This window comes from Phaethon lepturus, unplaced genomic scaffold (assembly GCF_000687285.1).
Source record: "Phaethon lepturus isolate BGI_N335 unplaced genomic scaffold, ASM68728v1 scaffold3189, whole genome shotgun sequence".
NCBI lineage: Eukaryota > Metazoa > Chordata > Aves > Phaethontiformes > Phaethontidae > Phaethon > Phaethon lepturus.
The window spans coordinates 2,007-19,106 of record NW_010565323.1 but is presented as its reverse complement, the minus strand read 5'-3'; the positions used below and the strand labels follow the sequence as shown (position 1 = coordinate 19,106).

The 17,100-nt window shown below is 38.9% G+C and overlaps 1 protein-coding gene across 1 annotated transcript in view; it reads left to right on the top strand.

The window, feature by feature from the left end:
• Nucleotides 1–16,858, top strand: part of MCF2L (MCF.2 cell line derived transforming sequence-like) — a gene marked incomplete at its 3' end in the record, with an annotated part of 47,226 nt that extends 30,368 nt beyond the window's left edge. The window contains exons 4-15 of the mRNA XM_010295133.1: nucleotides 7,031–7,150; nucleotides 7,626–7,742; nucleotides 8,251–8,400; nucleotides 9,088–9,212; nucleotides 10,897–11,011; nucleotides 11,995–12,114; nucleotides 12,996–13,187; nucleotides 13,403–13,594; nucleotides 14,289–14,448; nucleotides 14,598–14,668; nucleotides 15,705–15,781; nucleotides 16,792–16,858. Of these exons, the coding sequence (XP_010293435.1) occupies nucleotides 7,031–7,150; nucleotides 7,626–7,742; nucleotides 8,251–8,400; nucleotides 9,088–9,212; nucleotides 10,897–11,011; nucleotides 11,995–12,114; nucleotides 12,996–13,187; nucleotides 13,403–13,594; nucleotides 14,289–14,448; nucleotides 14,598–14,668; nucleotides 15,705–15,781; nucleotides 16,792–16,858 (1,506 nt within the window). The remainder of the gene's footprint in view (nucleotides 1–7,030; nucleotides 7,151–7,625; nucleotides 7,743–8,250; nucleotides 8,401–9,087; nucleotides 9,213–10,896; nucleotides 11,012–11,994; nucleotides 12,115–12,995; nucleotides 13,188–13,402; nucleotides 13,595–14,288; nucleotides 14,449–14,597; nucleotides 14,669–15,704; nucleotides 15,782–16,791) is intronic.
• Nucleotides 16,859–17,100: the final 242 nt, after the last annotated feature.

Here is a 17,100-nt window from a genome sequence, read left to right as displayed (position 1 = left end):
TAGAAGTATGTTTTGAAACAAAACTAATGAAGAAAGAACTTTTGTTTCAGGCTGAAATCAACGTGGAAAAATCTTTCTATATTATGAAAAATTTCTAGGCTTCATTTTTCCTTCTTTGTTATTAGGGATCATTTTCTTTCCTGGGGCAGAAAATGAGCAACGATGAGCTGAATCTTTATATTTCATGCTGGTACTTTAGGGTCACTATAGAGAGTCAAGGTTGTGAAGACAAGGTAAACCTGTTTTTGCAGACATAGTGGAAGGGTAGTGGCTGCACCATTCACCCAGGATGACTGCCGCTGAAGCACGCATAGTGACAGCAGAACTGAAACCAAAGCCAGAGGCACTGGGATGAAAGATGGCCCCTCTTTTCCTGGGATGTGATAGAGAGACTGTGGCAAGCATATGCCCAGGCAATGCAGAATTTGCTATTGTTACACTCTACTTGACAAAGTTGCAATGGGCGGGTGGCCCAAGAGGTGGTTCTTAGCCAGTGCAAGACTGCAAGAGACTGTGGCTTAAGAGACACTGCAAACAAGATTATTTGTTTATTTTCCCCTGATTTAGCTAAGGTGAAGTTATTAGCCTAGTGCAGTCAGTGGCATGTGTTGGAGTGTGACTCATTCTATCTGAGATAGGTGGGATGGATAACCTAGAGATACTATTCATTGTATAGAAAGCTTAGCTTTTAGATGGCTGTAAGTTGAACAGAATTCATCCCTACAGTTGAGTCTCTAGGAAGAATCTGGCCTAATGGGATAGTCAGGCTGAGAGGTGGAGTTCTGGTAGAGATGCCAAAAGCCAAGATTTATGTTAAGTGTGAAGTCTTGGCTCTAAGTTGTCATCTTCCTAGAGAGGCTGTAGAAAACTGAAAGACATTACAAGAAAAATATCAGAGTCAGCTGTCGCAAATTGTTTGTTCTTATTACATTGTTTTTTGAAGATACAAAAATTCTTATGTTTTTGCCCTGTCAGCTGCTGAGATTCTTCTAAATTTGTATTATAATGTCCTGTTTTCGGTTAAACATGGTATTAAACATGGTATACAGAGACACACAGACCTTACTGAACTTCTTAGCTCCTGTGGCTGAGCAGGTAGGTAGGCTTACGGACATAAGGCATGGTGCCTGAATGAGGGTGCAAGGAGGAGCAGTCGCATAGCTTGGTAAAATGGCTCCATATTGTCCCAGCTGAAGTCAGGTGAATGACAAACACCAGAAAAATTGATCCCCTTTTCCTTTCCATGTAGTCAAAAATGACTTTTTTTTTTTTTTTTTTTTTTGACTCTCTCCTGGTGTTATCATACCCAAACACGCAATATTCAGTCCACAGTTGTAGGAGCAAGGCATATTACTGATTAATGTGTTCTGGGGTATCACACTGCTCTGTTCATAGTTCAGTGTGTTTTCTTAAAAAAATGAAGCCTATGTCATTACATTGTCTCTGTTATCCTGTCATCATTGTCTTCCTCCGTCTTGAGGGAAAGATTGAAGTGTGAACCCAGCCTTTTAGACAAACAAAAACCTGCACTCAACATCGTGAAAAGTTTCACTCATAGCCATCCATCAGCCTCATATTAAAAGTCCAGAGAAAATAAACTTCCTTAAACTTGGTGCTTGGGGAATAACACGTGTGTGGGCAACTGCTCTTGACAAAGCAGTTGGTGTGGAGGTCACTCAAGTGGTAGTGAGAAAGGTTTATCCAGTTACAAAACTTTGCAACCCTTTCTAAATGTGACAAGAGTTGGGTTTTATCCAATCTCCTGGGGAAGCTTGCTTCATGATTTGCCGCCTTTGACTTGGGATGCATTGCATGCAGGTTTCGTGCCTTCTATTTCACACTGCATTGTCCAGGGTACAGTTTTTCTTAGCTCTTCATAAATCAAAATGCCGTCTTCACTGTAACAGAGGCTTAGCCCATTAATTGCTTTGAAGATTAGGGCCAAGACCTTTAGCTGGCAAGAGGAGACCAAAAGCCCATGGCGAGTCTGGAGTGCTAATACCAGCCTAAACCTTGCAGGAGACAGGCAGTCCCATTTTTGTGCCATCTGGAGTCTTATCGTTGGTTTTACATCCAAGGTGAGAAACAGTAAATTACAGTAATCCGACCTTGAGTTCTTTGGCCTTGTTTGTAGAGAGAGGTTGAGTTTCTTAGTGGGTTGTTGATGGAGGAAAGATGCATTTCATAACCGATGCTCTGTGGTCATGAAAGGCACTATTGTATGTTCTGGATAGGTATTTCCCACTAGTCCAGCTTCTAGCTAGCTCTTTGTGTCATGTCCTGAATACTGTAATGACACTTAACAACTCATGGGTTAAGTTTGAAAAAACTGCTGCTCTTTCAGCCTCTAGTGATATTTCTAATTTTTGCTTGCATCAAAACAAGACCAAATACTTGGCAGCATGATGAAACTAGAATAGTATTTGTATTAATTTTGTAGCTATTGTTATAAATTATTCCAGTAAATTATAAACTAAAAAGGTTATTTTGAGATGCTGTACAGTTTTGTTTTATTGCTTTGGATGTTTTGCGAATATTATGTGTGCAGGCACTTTCACAGTTATCCCTGTACAGTCAGCCATTTTTCCTTTTTATTACATGGGGGTTTTTTATACATTAAAAGAAAGAAGTGAATCACTTAAATTCTGAAAAGAGGATCGTAACGTCACAAGCATTAAACTCTGATCTAACACAAAACAGCTCAATGTTTTTAAAACTAGATTTCAAACTGCTCCTTTTATGAATTGATTCAATTCAAGATTCTTTCTTGACAAGAAGCCTGTATAAGAGACTTCATTCTAGCCTGGAATAAACAGTCTTGCAAAAAAAAAAAAAAAGTACTTATTAGCTCCTTTATATACAGAGGTATTTTGGAAAGAAGTGCCCTGTGGCTTATGGCATACTAGTAAGTGCAGAAGGGAAAACACCACCATGAAGTTTGGTAATGTGGGTATATTGAAGCTCTTCATAAAATGAAAAATAGTCTTGTTCCAAGTATTTTAAGACAGAACTACTAAAACCGAGTCAAGCGTTAGATCTTTGATGTCTCACATGGTTCAGATATTTCTGAAAGCTGGCTGTTTACCTGGGAAACAGAAGAAAAAGGGTTGTAGGTTTACTGTTTATCAGAACAGCTTTCCTTCGCTGTGTAGGAGTATGAAAGACTTCTGAGCACCAGGGCAGCCGAGTGAATTGCTCTGTGGGATTGAACACCAGACTGCAACTTTATTATAAGTGCATCTCTGTCTAGAAGGTATACGTACCTATCTACATAATTCCTTTGTATACTAAATAAGCCTCAGGAGGAAGCCTGAGATATGAAAACTCAAAGGTGTTGGTTTTCGTTTCCAAAAGCTCAGCTTTGGGTACTCACTGCTGAAAGCTGTAGTGACTGGCTTCTGGTTGTAGACCCTGGCCACAGCTCTGCTTCTGCACTGCCTCTTCCAGGGAGCGCAGCCTGGCAGCACGGCATCCTGTCGCAATGAGTATCGTGACTATTCTAAAGTATGTGATTTAATGAGACTTAGTCCCCCTTTGATAATGCCATCTGCCCAATAGCCTATAGCACATAATGTGCTGTTTACAGTTGCTGTCAGGCAGGAGCGCGTGGGATTGCTGCTCTGCCTGGCTGGTGCAGGTAAAATTGTTGAGTGGCTTAAATAGCTCCCCACTGGCACCAAGAGAGCAAGACAACATTACACAATGGAAACCAAAGATAGGAAGAACCTCAGTACCTGTCTTCGAGGAAACACTGCCTTTCCTTCCCCATAAATAAGCTGCCACCACTCCTTTCCAGCAGGAGGTGGGGGTTGTTTCCTGGGGGTTGTTCCCTGCTCGGTTTTTGCAGTTCCATACCAGCCATTCAGCACCATGTTATCCTCGTTGGTGAGGTGGCCTGCGTCTCCTTACCTCCCCGTGTTAGCAGCTGCTTAACTTCAGGGTCGGTATTGGTGCCTTTCTGTCATTTATATTCTGTGAAGGAAAGCAATAATTAAGATTATGTGCAACTAATTGAATTTTACATTTTGCCCAAAACTCAGTTGGGTTCAGTCTCAGTAAGTTCTCCCTTTCTGGAGGGCTGGAGCATGCTGTGGAAAGCTCCCCATCCCTGAGAAGAGGAGGCCTGAAAGCAGGCAGATCAGCCTGCTCCTGAGTATTTATTAACTCTTCTCCTGCAGTATTTAAGGTAGCTCCTGTTTTGTCCAGCCAGTGAAGGTTCTTCCCACGTTCCAGGTTTGGAGTACTCATAGGGTAGCAAACATCTCCATATATTAGAAGGCTTCGTTTTAAGGGCTGTGCTGTATATAAATTCTTGGTTTGGTTAGGTTTATTTCAAAGCTAGTAACTACATGCACATCTACATCTTCTTCTGTATCTTTGGAATTGGCACTTGTCCGGTTGGATGGGGAAGCACAGGAGATCAGCAGATAGAAAACTAATCGCATGAGTGTCATGAAGTATTAAATAAGTCTCAGTGCTGATGCAGGTGAGACTAAGGAATATATGGGTTGGGCTAGAATAGAATAGCCTAGAACAGAGGCTACCCTAATTTTCGTGCGGGGTACCAAAAATGTGACAAGTGGGTTTTTTTTTTTCCCCCCAGTCTCTCTTTCATAGTGTTAAATGAGTTTAAGTGCAATATTTAAGACAATATATGGGGGGAGCAGTTAGTATTATTAATATTATTAATATCAATTAATAGCATAAAGAAAGACACTTTTGGAAAGAACAGTTTACAAGAACACAAACCCTTCCTCAAGCCACAGTGGTGTTCAGTGACTTCACTAAAACAGTCCTTGAAGGCACTTTATTTTGTGACACTGCTAAATGTACATGAATATTCATTTTTGTGCTTAACACTTGGTACAGCATTGTTGAGAAATTGTTTGCTCTGTCTGCTTAGCATAAAATGGCTTCAAACAAATATGCTCCTGGACTGGAATGGAGGGGGCGGGATTTTTGGGGGGGTTTTTGTTCTTGTATTCAGGGTGAAGTTGACTGTCTTATGAAGTTCAAACGCATCTGAGGAGTGTCTCTTGCATCATATCATTGTCTCTGCAAGTCACTAGGGCTTTAGAAAAAAAAAATTAGGAAAATATTAATGTTTGGGCAGTGAAGGTATAAGATAGATAAACTGGAATAGCTGGCGTGGGTCCAACATTGTTTACATTGTCCAACATAGCAATCCTCCCTTTTTCTGTTGTTGTTGTTTCACAATGGTCAGTTTGCAGATTTGATTCCTAGCCACGACAGGCAGAGAAGGCATCAGTAAGACTCAGGGTTTTTTTGAAAAACAAAACCAAACAGAAAGTATAGGATACAAACTAGAGGAGACAAGAACAGTGTTGTAGGTAAATTGCAGTAATCTAGAATTTGAGCTTTTTTGCTGAGAGAGAGGGGAAACTTCTGGCAAGATTTGAATGGGAGTTAATCTAGGTGGTACAAGACTGTAGTGATTTCAACAGAATTGTTTTGGCTAAACACACTGAGATGGAGAATAATTATAATGTGTATTCTGTTTGTTTTCTTTGAATCGAACATTAATGAGAGACCCTACTTAATTTAGTCATGCAGTTAAGCTCTGTTTCTCATAAAAGCTAATACACAATTTAGAAAACTTTACTATTACATCGCATTTGGGCTACTTCTGTTTTCTTCAGTAATAGTTTCAGTACCATAGAATCATAGAACAGCCCAGGTTGAAAGACACCTTGAAAGACCATGTGGTCCAACCTTTTGTGGGAAAGGGAGCCTCAATGAGATTGTCTAGCACCCTGTCCAGTCATGTCTTGAAAACGTCCAGACCCTTTAGGACTGAACCACCATGCTTTCTAGAAAATTTGGACATCACTGAAGTGGAGGCAGATTTTGAAGCTCAAGTCTTTTTAAGGTTCCTCAATCCATTGGAGATCTCAGTTGTACACTATCTGGGGAACCATGATGAGTCCATGACGTCTTCCAGAGAAGGTTTTAGCTAGTTTTCTCTTTTTAAAAAGTTTGTCATTTCCAATGCTAAATACCTGCAACCCTTGGAGACCTTAAAATGAATGTTAAACCATTCTCCAACCTTCCGGATACTAACAGTTTCATCAGGCGTTGGAACACAGCATAGCATAACAGCTCCTTCAGTCAGCATTTGTTTGTTTTTTAGTTGGCTTTTTTTTTTTTTTTTTAGTAATTCAATTTACTAGAAATGTGACATTTCCACCAGCATAATGAAGAAAATTGCATACTTAATCATTATAATGATCATTTCTTTAGTGAACTTCACCACCTCCCTACAGTGGAAATACTGAATAGGGGAGAAGACTTGCATGATTTCAAGAATGGCTAAATGCCAAATGTGCAAACCTCTGCCACAGCAGAGGTTGATTTTTAGTAATTTAATGCTATTTCTTTGTTTTCCTTCTCCTCTCTTCTGTTTTCCCTCTGTCACTTGTAGAACTGGGAAAGATCCATCAGGCTAATAGTTGGAATACGATGAGAAAAAACATAGCTGAGAATTATTATGTTTGATTTTTATTTTTGTTTGCAAAATTAAATCTTATTTCTATGCTATTGCCTGAGAAATCCAGTCTCGATGGCAATAGTTTGTGTAGGCAACTGTCAAGGTAGTATATGTGCAGACTAGAAATGTGTTGTTAGGTGTTCAGACAATACTGGAGGTTTCTCTTGTCACCCTCTGTTAAAGAGAAGATAAGGTAACCATGAAAGTACTGCTGTTGAAAAAGTATGAAGCCACCACGGTTTGTTCATTAGCCTCCCTGGCTAGGATGTTATCTTAGCTGAAGAGCAGTACAAGCCAACCCTGACAACTTCTATTCCAGGACAATAGACTTCTGTTCCCAAAGATGAGTAAATGTCTCTGAATGAAGCTCTCTGTGCAAGCCTTTCTAGGTTTATAATTGGTCACCCCATTATGGGAGGCTTTTGATACAGTTAGTTTGTGGTTTAACAGAGGGTTCTCCTTGTTCAAAAATATTTTCTGGAGCTGAAACACAGAAAATAACAGACTAAACTTGTTTTGCAGGCATCTTTCCCAGGAAACCTGCAGCTAGTCCTCGTTCTGCGCCCAGCAGGACTTTTTCATCGAGCTCTCTCGGATATTGCTTTCAAGTTCAACAAAGATGAGTTTAAAATGAAAGTACCTGTAAGTAATTCTCTGTTTTCACTTTATTATCAGAGATCTGTTCCAAGTACTTAATCAAGCCAGTGAGGACCACCCCCCCCCAAAAAAACCCGCACAAAAAATACCAGCAAAAAAAAAAACCTGCTTAAAGGTTGTTCTGGAATCTTGAATTAAAGGTTCCTCTTAGAAAATAGCCATGTATGGTTTATCAAGATAAAAGACCCCAATGGAGTAATTTCTGTTATATAATTCTTAAGCGTTATTTTAATACACACTGTTAAGTATGGTGCTCATGCTCATTTGTTGTTGTTTAAATTTACATCATCTTCAGCTGAAACAACTGTTAAGTTTGTTTATTCTATACCCAAAGGAAATAGTTCCATCACTTACTTCTGTATTAAACTGAAATTTCTCTATCGGAAACTGAAGGATGGGGCTTAGAATCCTTAATAACGGACTTTTGCCACTGTTTGCATTCACTTCTTTGCTGCTGCAGATCATAATGCTGGGCTCAGTATCAGAACTGCAAGGTTACATTGATAAAACACAATTAACAGAAGATCTTGGTGGCACCCTGGATTACTGCCATAACAGATGGCTGTCCCATCGCACTGTAAGTCTAAATTTTTGTTTTAACTTTTCAGCTTAACGAACCCTTCTGTTTTATACCCTGTCATTTATAAAATAGATTCCAAGTGATGCAAGTTGACTTGCTCGGAGTGAGAAGATGTTCCCAATGGTACTTAGTCATCTCAGAGAAAAAAAATGAGTAATAATTTGGGAGTGGTTTTCTGAACACTTGGAGCAAAGGAACTACAGTCTATTATTGTGTTGAGGTTTATTGTGTTTGCTACGAGAAAGAAAAAGCTCAAGTTGTAGAATAACTCCAGATTATAAAAATATGAGGAAGATATACTTGATACAAGCCTAGGAAACACATACAAATAAGGAATTAATGGTGACGGTATCTGTTGCTTGCAAAATTATATTTTGACCATTTTTCAGTCTCGTAATTCATCTGCTTGGGTTTGTTTTGTCAGCTATATTTTGCGTGTATGTGTCTGTTTGTACATATGCATGTGATGACAATGAAACATCATTAATGGTTTTTATTCCAAAAGGCTATAGAAGGTTTCGCCCAAAAGGTTAAGCAAACAGCTCAGATTCTTCAGTCCTTTGGGACTGAGCTGGCTGAAACAGAACTACCAAATGATGTGCAATCAACCAGCTCCCTTCTTGCAACACACACAGAAAAGAAGGACAAAATGAAGGTATGTAATTTTTGTAAAGATGCTGTCTTCTAGTTAAATTGTGTTTTAATTTACAACTAATAATGTTAATAGAAAATCTGGAGGATGTTAATAGACAATAATAACACGAAGCATTGAAATTCTATTGAACTTGTTTAGCTTGATTTGATGTTAAAAGTCCTTTTTGCATTCAAAAATGACATTTCTTGAGGTTAAGTTTACATATGTATAAATGCATGATGATTTGCATGTGGAAACAGAAATTCCTTTGTAAGTGGTGTGTTTCATTTGTAGCTTTGTTTGCAACAAGAAATTTGATTGTATTTGCATGCATAAGAAAACATATGACCCTTTGAAGAATGGACAAATGTTCTTTCAAATCAGCTTAAATGAAAAATATTTGGGGGTTTCAAAACTGTGCAGCTAAAACTTTTGAGAGATTTGTAACCTAGGGAGACAGTAGAAGGCTATCTATCATGAAAATTCAACTCAATTACACTGGGATCTTGAGATGGTGATCTTAGAAAAAGCTGACATTTAGCATTTATTGTCTGTACTTGTTGTCAAACGCTGCTTTTAATCAAATTGTGCTTACTCTATTGCTATTAAAACAAAATCCTTTTTCCAGTTTGGTGCCTTATGAAGTCTGCTTAAAAAAAACCAACAACACACAACTACAGTGTGTGGGTCTTTTATTTTGTTTTGTAGGAGGATATCAGGTTAGCAGTAGAACAGGGAGATGATATCCTTGGAAGTATTACAAAACCAGTTACTGAGAATCCTGAATACAAACTGAATCAAGATCAGCTAGACAATCAAACAACGGTAGAAAGGTGAGAGGAGCAAAATACTGAACATGCTGCATTTCTGTGTCTTTGACCCCTCCCCAGCTCTTTTACTTAGTTCCATATGCATGCTTAGCAAATAAGCAAATCTTACAATGTGAACATATAAAACGTACTTTCGGAAACAACTCCTCTTCTGTCAGATCTGTCCTGAGCAAAGTAATCTCCTGATGTCCATTGCCAGGTCACCGGGCTATAAGGAAATAGGGGATGCGGTTTGAGTTCCAGTACCAAGAAAGAAACACTTATAATTTTTTCCTTTTTGTCAGATTTAGACTATACAGTTGAGCAGCTTTTCTTTAGTCTCTAAACAAAGCATCTATATTCTTTAAAATAAAGTGCAATCCAAGCAAATTTCTCTGCTGTAGGGACAGCCGGAGGGGAAGACAGAAGTGATATATCCCTTCTTTTCAGTAGGTTTGTCCACTTCCCTTAAATCCTTCTGAATTGAATGGAAGGTTTCTTTAAACCTGCCCAGAGGAGCTTCTAACATTGCTGATATCTTATAAATGTCATTAGTAGCCTTTAAAGGGCTACTAGCGTGTACGCCACTCTTGAAGTATCTATGTGCAAACTTCCTATATGCTTCCTCTGGACATATAAGTAATAGATGTTGTTTTCCTTTGCTCCCCGCCCACCCCCTGCTCTTAAATTACTGCCAGGTTTGAAGACATTATATCATCATAGCACAGATGTAAATTTGCACAAAGCTATGAAAGCATAACTCATTTCCCCTAGGCAGCATTCTGCATTCTTTTTTTGTCTGTCATTCTGTGTTTCTGTTACACTCGGGCTGACTTTTCTTTCCAAATAACTGTCCATTCCAATCCACAAAGCTTGGCCGAAGTCACTTTTTTTGGTAATTGTTGGAAGTTGGAAAGAACTCTGTGTGTGTGTGTGTCCCTGCTTTTTTTTTGTAATTGGTTTTAACTTGTAAATTCAGGGTTCATTTGTGTGCTATTAAAGACAAAAATTCATTAAAATTCTCATGTATGGCCTTCCCTGGATGTAGCCTTGGTACAGCAAAGCGCACTGTAAAGGTAAGTCCATAGGATACTATACTGTCAAATGCAATATTGGAAGCTAAGTTGAAAATTAAAAGTTTTAAGACGTTGGCCAAAATTATAATTGAAGAAGATTCTTTTCATCACAGTAGTGCTGTACACTTGCCTGTGATGTTAAAGTAGTAACGCTGCTCAGAAGAGGAAGAGCAATGACCTTCAGGTTTATTATGAGCCTTGCTCCAACGAATGAAATGTAAGGGCAGCTGGCTGGTCACAGCAGTACAATTTTTTTCCTTCTTTCTTTATAGCCCAAGGCTTGGGTTCCTCTGAGTCCTAGCCCACACACATTTGCATGTTTTACTTATGTTTGCTAGCCCCAAGTCCCCATGTCCCCAGGCCAGAGCTGAGCAGTAGTATGTGCAGCAGCTAGCTTCAAATCAGCACTTGCCAATTTTACAGAACTTAATGTTTGTGTTGGGTTTCAGTTTTACATCAATGTTATTCTAGGAAACAATTCTGTGCAATACTCAAAAAAGTTTCCTGTATCCAGTTTATTTTTTCTGGAAAATATTGCTTTGGGGAGGCCTTTTGTTTACTGTGGAAGATTGCATTGTCCCTTAAAGGTTGCACCCATTAGTCTTACAGTATTTCTTTAATTTTTTTTAAAGGCTTCTGGCTCAATTACATGAAACGGAGACTGCCTTTGATGAGTTTTGGATTAAGCATCAGCAAAAACTTGAGCAGTGTCTGCGCCTTCGGAATTTTGAACAGAATTTCAGAGAGGTGAGAACTTCTTGGTGGCAATTAATATTTGGTAATACAGACGCAGAAGAAAATACTTCCCCCTCTTGTTTTTGCAGCTCTTGTGTGTGCATGAAAGCTTTCTCCAACCTTTTTCTTGTACGTGTCCTTACTTGACATCCTGCTATCTTTACTACCTTGAATACTTGCCTATAGAGACATAATAGCTTCTCTTCTGCAGTCTTATGATTTTCTTTTCCATGGGCCCAGCAGTGTGTAAGCATTCAAAAACTCCTTTGAAACCTGTTCACCACCACAGAAGCATAATATGCTGTCTGCAAAGCTTTCATCTTGCCAGTAGGCCCTTTTATGGAACCAAGACTTACCTAAAGCTTCTGGCTGAAATTTTATAAAACAGTCTCCAACACTGTGGGTGGGAAGTTGCAACCACAATGTTAGAAGCTGGGTGGAGGCTGAACTAAAATTCTTACAGCCAGTTTCTGATCTCATGTTAGTTTAACTCATATGCTTGATGGCACCTATAGTCACTTTACTCTGGTGTAGTGATCTCGGAGCACAGCCCCTGTGTCTCCATGGGAGCAACACTCAGAAACCCTCTTACAAATGTGTGTGTCTGTCTGTCTGTATGTCTGTCTCTCAACCAATTGTTAGGGTGAGGACCTCTTCCTCATGTTTTGCTGTTTATGTTAATGTCGCTTTGTATTATTGTCATCTGGTAAAAACCAGATCATAAATGTTTCCGAACGTTAGTTTTCCTGCATTTTTTTGTTTCAGTATCAGGAAACAAGATTACTTCACTCCCTTTTCTTTGTATTTGTTTTAATTTTGTATTGGGGGTAAAGGTAGGCTGACAAAAAAATGATTTGTCTCTGTGCTCCAGTAACCCCATAATGTGAATCACCTGACTGGAAAGAGAGGCCATCAGCTGTTTAACTTATGGGCCTCCAGAGAGGTGGAATCATAGAATCTCATCTTCATTGATACATAGCTGTGTCTCATTTCAGGTCAAAGGAGCTTTGGATATCGTGTCCGACAGACTGTCTGCTTTCACAGATGTGGGAAACAGCTGTTCACATGCAGAGCACATTTTGAAAGATCTTGCCAACTTTGAAGAAAAATCATGTGTAAGAACTCCGCAAGTCTCCTTCATTTCTAGTACGACGATGCGTTGTGGAGGGGAACAGTATTTGGTTATTGAGTATATCTTATGAGCAGAGCTTAAGCTGACAGTAGGGCAGAATCAGTGTCTCAAGTAATGTGCAGAAGGAATTTGGAATAAAGTTTTTAACCATTTGAGTGGCCCAGTTCTCTAGCATCCTTCAATAAGGAGCAGAGTGACCAGTCCCAAAGTCGGTGTGATCAGTTCGTGGAAGAATTTCATGAAGTATCTACATAGCCAAACTCTGCATTTAGTGATCAAGGGGCCAATTCCGTTCCTATTACAGCCACTTACTTCATTAAAACTCAGAAATTAGAAGGCTGTGTATTGAATGTACAATATGTTAAAAGATGACCAACAGAAACATACACTCTGAACAATGTAAAAAGGGAACCTTCTTATGATCTGTGCTTCACAATAAAATATATAGCTCTGTAAGTGAGGTCGTTGCTCTTGAGGCTGAGGTCCCGGAGTTAGGTATTTTTTATTTGGGTTCAGATTACTGCTGTACTTCAAATTCCGTACATACACACACAAACACACTGCTCAATAAGTAAGGCATAAAAGGACTAATAGTGGTTCCTTCACACTTCAGTGGCCACATGATTAAACTCATTAATGTTTCTGAAGTACTCTGATACAATAAAGAAGAAGGGATAAAAGTTCTTGGGCATCTGGGAAGACAGGAAATCACTTTGATTTATTAAGCAAGGCAGCTGTTAGCGAAAGATGTATTCTATATGAACGTGTATTTTATTACATAAAAACAAATGGTATAATTTTAAATTTTTTTCATTGATGTTGATCCAAGGAAAGATGTACCTAAATCAATGCTTGCTTTCTTAGGAAACAATAGCAAAAGCCAGAATGCTAGCCTCAGAGGGTGATGCTTTTATTCAAAGCAATCATTATGCTGTGGACTCCATTATTCCAAAATGCAGTGAACTTCATCATCTCTGTGATGCCTTCACTACTGAGACAGAACGGAGGAGGAATCTTCTTAACAAATCTCTAGAATTGCATGGCTTACTAGAAAAGGTAAATTTTGTATGGAACAATTCTTTTTCCTATCTCGTTAGCTAACACCTCAGTCAACCAGTTGTCACAAGGGCAGGTAAAAATATCTGTGTGTGCTGGAAGCTTTCTCCTTACATATCTGAATACATCACAAGTAGAGGTATGAAATGTTTTAGACCTCTTAGTGTTTGATGCTAACATCGGTGCATTCTGAGTCTCTTCTTTTCTGTTTCTAGTCTATGAAGTGGTGCGATGAAGGAATTTATCTGCTGGCTTCACAGCCGGTAGATAAGTGTCAGTCTCAGGATGGTGCAGAATCAGCATTACAGGAGATTGAGAAATTCCTGGACACTGGTGCAGGCAATAAAATCAAGGAGTTGAATAAAATATACAGAGAGTATGCACACATCCTCAATGAAGACCTAAAGGTACCAGAAGGTGTTTATTTGTATCTATGTGTCCATTTGTAAATTTTAGAATTGCTCTCTTGCATGGCCATTGATAAAGCTAAATAGGAGTTATACCCGTGAACTGGAAAGCCAACACATTTCCCTACCTGAGGTGCTAGTCCTGTCATATCTTTGGATAAGCTTCAAGGGCTTCAGAGCCTTTTAATAACTACTTCAATTTTTCAGATAGTAGGAGTGCTTTTAAAAAAAACTTCTCCCTAGTGAATATTTGAAGTATCTTTTTTACATAGCAAAAATGTGCCTGTCATTGATATTTATATGACTTCTGCTTTGGTTTGGTTTTTTAGAACTTGAGAATATGTCCCTTTTCCTCATGTTTGATCTCTTCATGTAGCAGAACAATTAGACACTGTCAAGAAAACTTTTCCCTATTTTTTTTTAAATTGAAACCTGACCCCCATTCGTTTCTCTACAGCAAGCACACAAGATGTTTTATGAAGTGATGTTCCAATTTTTAAGTGTACTAAATGACTGTAAATTATGCCATATTAGGAGTGAAGAGTAGGGCAATATTTCTCTACGTGGTGTAAAAGCAATTGCAATTTCAAATCAATGTGCTGTAAATGGCAGCATAGCTTGTTGATAGGTCTCTGACAGGGGTTGTGTGTTTTTTGGCTTTTTTTTTTTTTTTTTAATTCTGTGGCAACGTTAGGAGCATGTGCAAAAGGTTTTCCAGAAGCAAGAAAGTATGGAAGAAATGTTTCAAAAGAGACAAGTAAGCCTTAAGAAACTGGCAGCTAAGCAGACACGTCCTGTTCAGCCAGTTGCACCAAGACCTGAAGCCTTTGTAAAATCTCCTTGTACCTCTCCAGGTAAGTAACTGTAGTAGCCTTTAACTAATCTTTTTGCTCTATGCTGAGAAACTTAAAGAAACTTTCAGCTGTAATTTGTGGTTGCACAAACATCTGTGTCAGATCTGCTCAAGTTCTAACTGCTGTTTGATTCTGGTTTACGTGCCTAGGTCTTCAAAGAGAATACGTATCCAACTCGGAAAGCAGTGCGCTTCGGAGGGTAAACTACAGACGAGGAAAGGTAATTTTTTTTCTTTGCGCTTTGCATGCACATACTGCTTAAGAAAGTCATAATACAATGGAATATTCAGGAACTTCAAGAAGAATGAGGCAATTCCACTGAAAAAGTGATGGTATTGCCCCTATCGAAGAACTCTGGTGAAGCAGTCATGGTTTAAATAGAGGCTGCTTTGTCGCTGGGCTGGGTATGAGGGAAGGTAAATAGTTGCCTATATTAGGAAAAATGTTAGGGGGAGCAAAATATAAAATCTATGAACAGGAAACATTTATTATTTGCCAGTAGTAATTGGCTACTCTTAAAACTGGCGAAAGTGAAGAGGTAGTTGTCGTTGGCTCCAAGACAGCTTCACCTGACCTAATGGGTTGCCATTCCCAAGTGGGGATGGTCTTCCTGCTCCGCCTCCGGCAAGGAAAGTATCCTGACGGCAGCAACAGAAACAAATAGTTTCTCACTGGGTTAGAGAGCTGAATCAATTCAGTGAAGGTTCAGCAACAGACAATGCAAGGAGGAAGGCAAGACCACATGATCAGTAGGGACAACCGTTGGAGAAAAGGGTTGGTTCAAGGGGGCGGATTGAAAGCAGAACCTCTCTTTTTTTTCAGCAAGCCATAATTAGGTCAGCTGAGAAGTTGTAAGAGTGAACTTCTGTGTCCAGTTAGGAAGTTACCAGAAAGTTAGCACAGTACCTCATTTTTAGCTTGGAAAACAGGCTAAGGCCAGCGTTGTCTCCAAGATTATGTTGATGCTCTGATGTTGTCTTCCTGGAAAGGGGCCTCGAGCCACAGTCTTTTCTAAGCTGGCCTTTCTTGGAGAGCTCCCTGTGTCTAAATGTTCTTGTGTGCTTTAAGACCCTCAGGTCGTCTTGGATTTTTTTGCAGCTTTCTTGCAAATTGCCTTCATTTTTAATGGAGTAGAGTCTTTCCTGTGAAAACACATGCAAGTAGAGCTGAGTGCAAAGCTCTGTATTTTAAAGTGTTCTTCCCCCATCTGTGATACTGTAATGACTTTTCTGTTGTTTCTTTGTTTCCTTCCTTAGAGTGAAATGACTGAACTCCATCAAAGCAGAGGAGGATCTACAATGGATGATGAAGAAAACCTAGCTGTGTTGCGGCAGTAAGTATATTTTGATAAACAAAAAATGCTTTTTCTCTGATTCAGTTCCAGCAAAGGCTGAGTTTGGCTAAGGATTTGATAAGACAAGTATGTCTCTCTGAATTGAGACTCAGTGCTTTTTGAAATGCATTGGCTATGCTCTGTACATAGGAGGAAGAGATTTCAGTCTGTTTGCAGCATTATTTATAGTTCATATAGTACCAGACTCCAGCTTTGCTGCTGCAAAGTGATGCTATGGCAGGATAACTACATATTTTCATTTTGGAGATGACATAGTTTTGAGTAACAAGCCTCCTGTAAATCTATCAGAGGTTTTGGTCTCCATGCTCAGGTGACTTTGTCTTTTTAATGTTATGAAAAATCACTTGCTTATATAAAAACTAAACATCATCATTTAAATTCAAAAAGAACTTAGTACCACCTGCAATGTGTATAGCAGAGCTTGCATTTCTACCTGTAAACTGAATACTTCTACTGTCCTTTCGCTGTTACAGCCACGTGTTAAATTGTACAAAATCACAAGGGGAGGGGATTTGAAGGAAGCATGCTTGCTTGACCATTAGGGAAATTAAACTTAAAGCAGCATTGTGATATTTAAGATGTGCCCTAAATACTTGTAATTTAAAATGACCAGTGTAACTCTAAGCCTGTATTTCATTATCCTATGCAGCTCTAACTCCAGCTCCTGTAATACTTGCGAACACAGCATAACCGGATTTTGTATGTACAATGATAAAATGCTTCACTACTTCAATGTGGTTACTACAGCACTTAAAATCCTAGAGTTGACTTTTTTGCTGTTTAAACATACAAACATGTTTAAATGTTTTAAAAATACATGCTTTTCAATAAGGAGCTGTTGACAGAAATATCCATGAAACATCACATTTTTAATTACCTGGAAATTGTTCTTTTATTGTCTGAGGTAAAATAGAAACACAAAGTTAATGTTGCCTCATTACTTTGCATAAGTGAATAGGCCTGCCTTAATTGTCATTCTTTGTCTACAGGCATGTGATTAATGAACTTATTGAGACTGAACGAGCATATGTGGAAGAACTTCTCTGCGTTCTTGAGGTAAAGATTAAATTTCACTGCGACTGTTAGTGAATCTCTTCCGTTTCATGGATGCTCTGATGCTTTCCTTATCGCTGTAATGCCTCTGCTTGTCCCATCAAGCAGTGTGATCATTACCTCTCTCTCATCGTGTTTTCACAGAGGCAGGAATATGCAATTTTTTTCGAGAAATATTCATGCAACTAGGATTTTGTATTATGAAACACAAATTGGGCAGAAAATAAGAGATGCCTAACTATTTA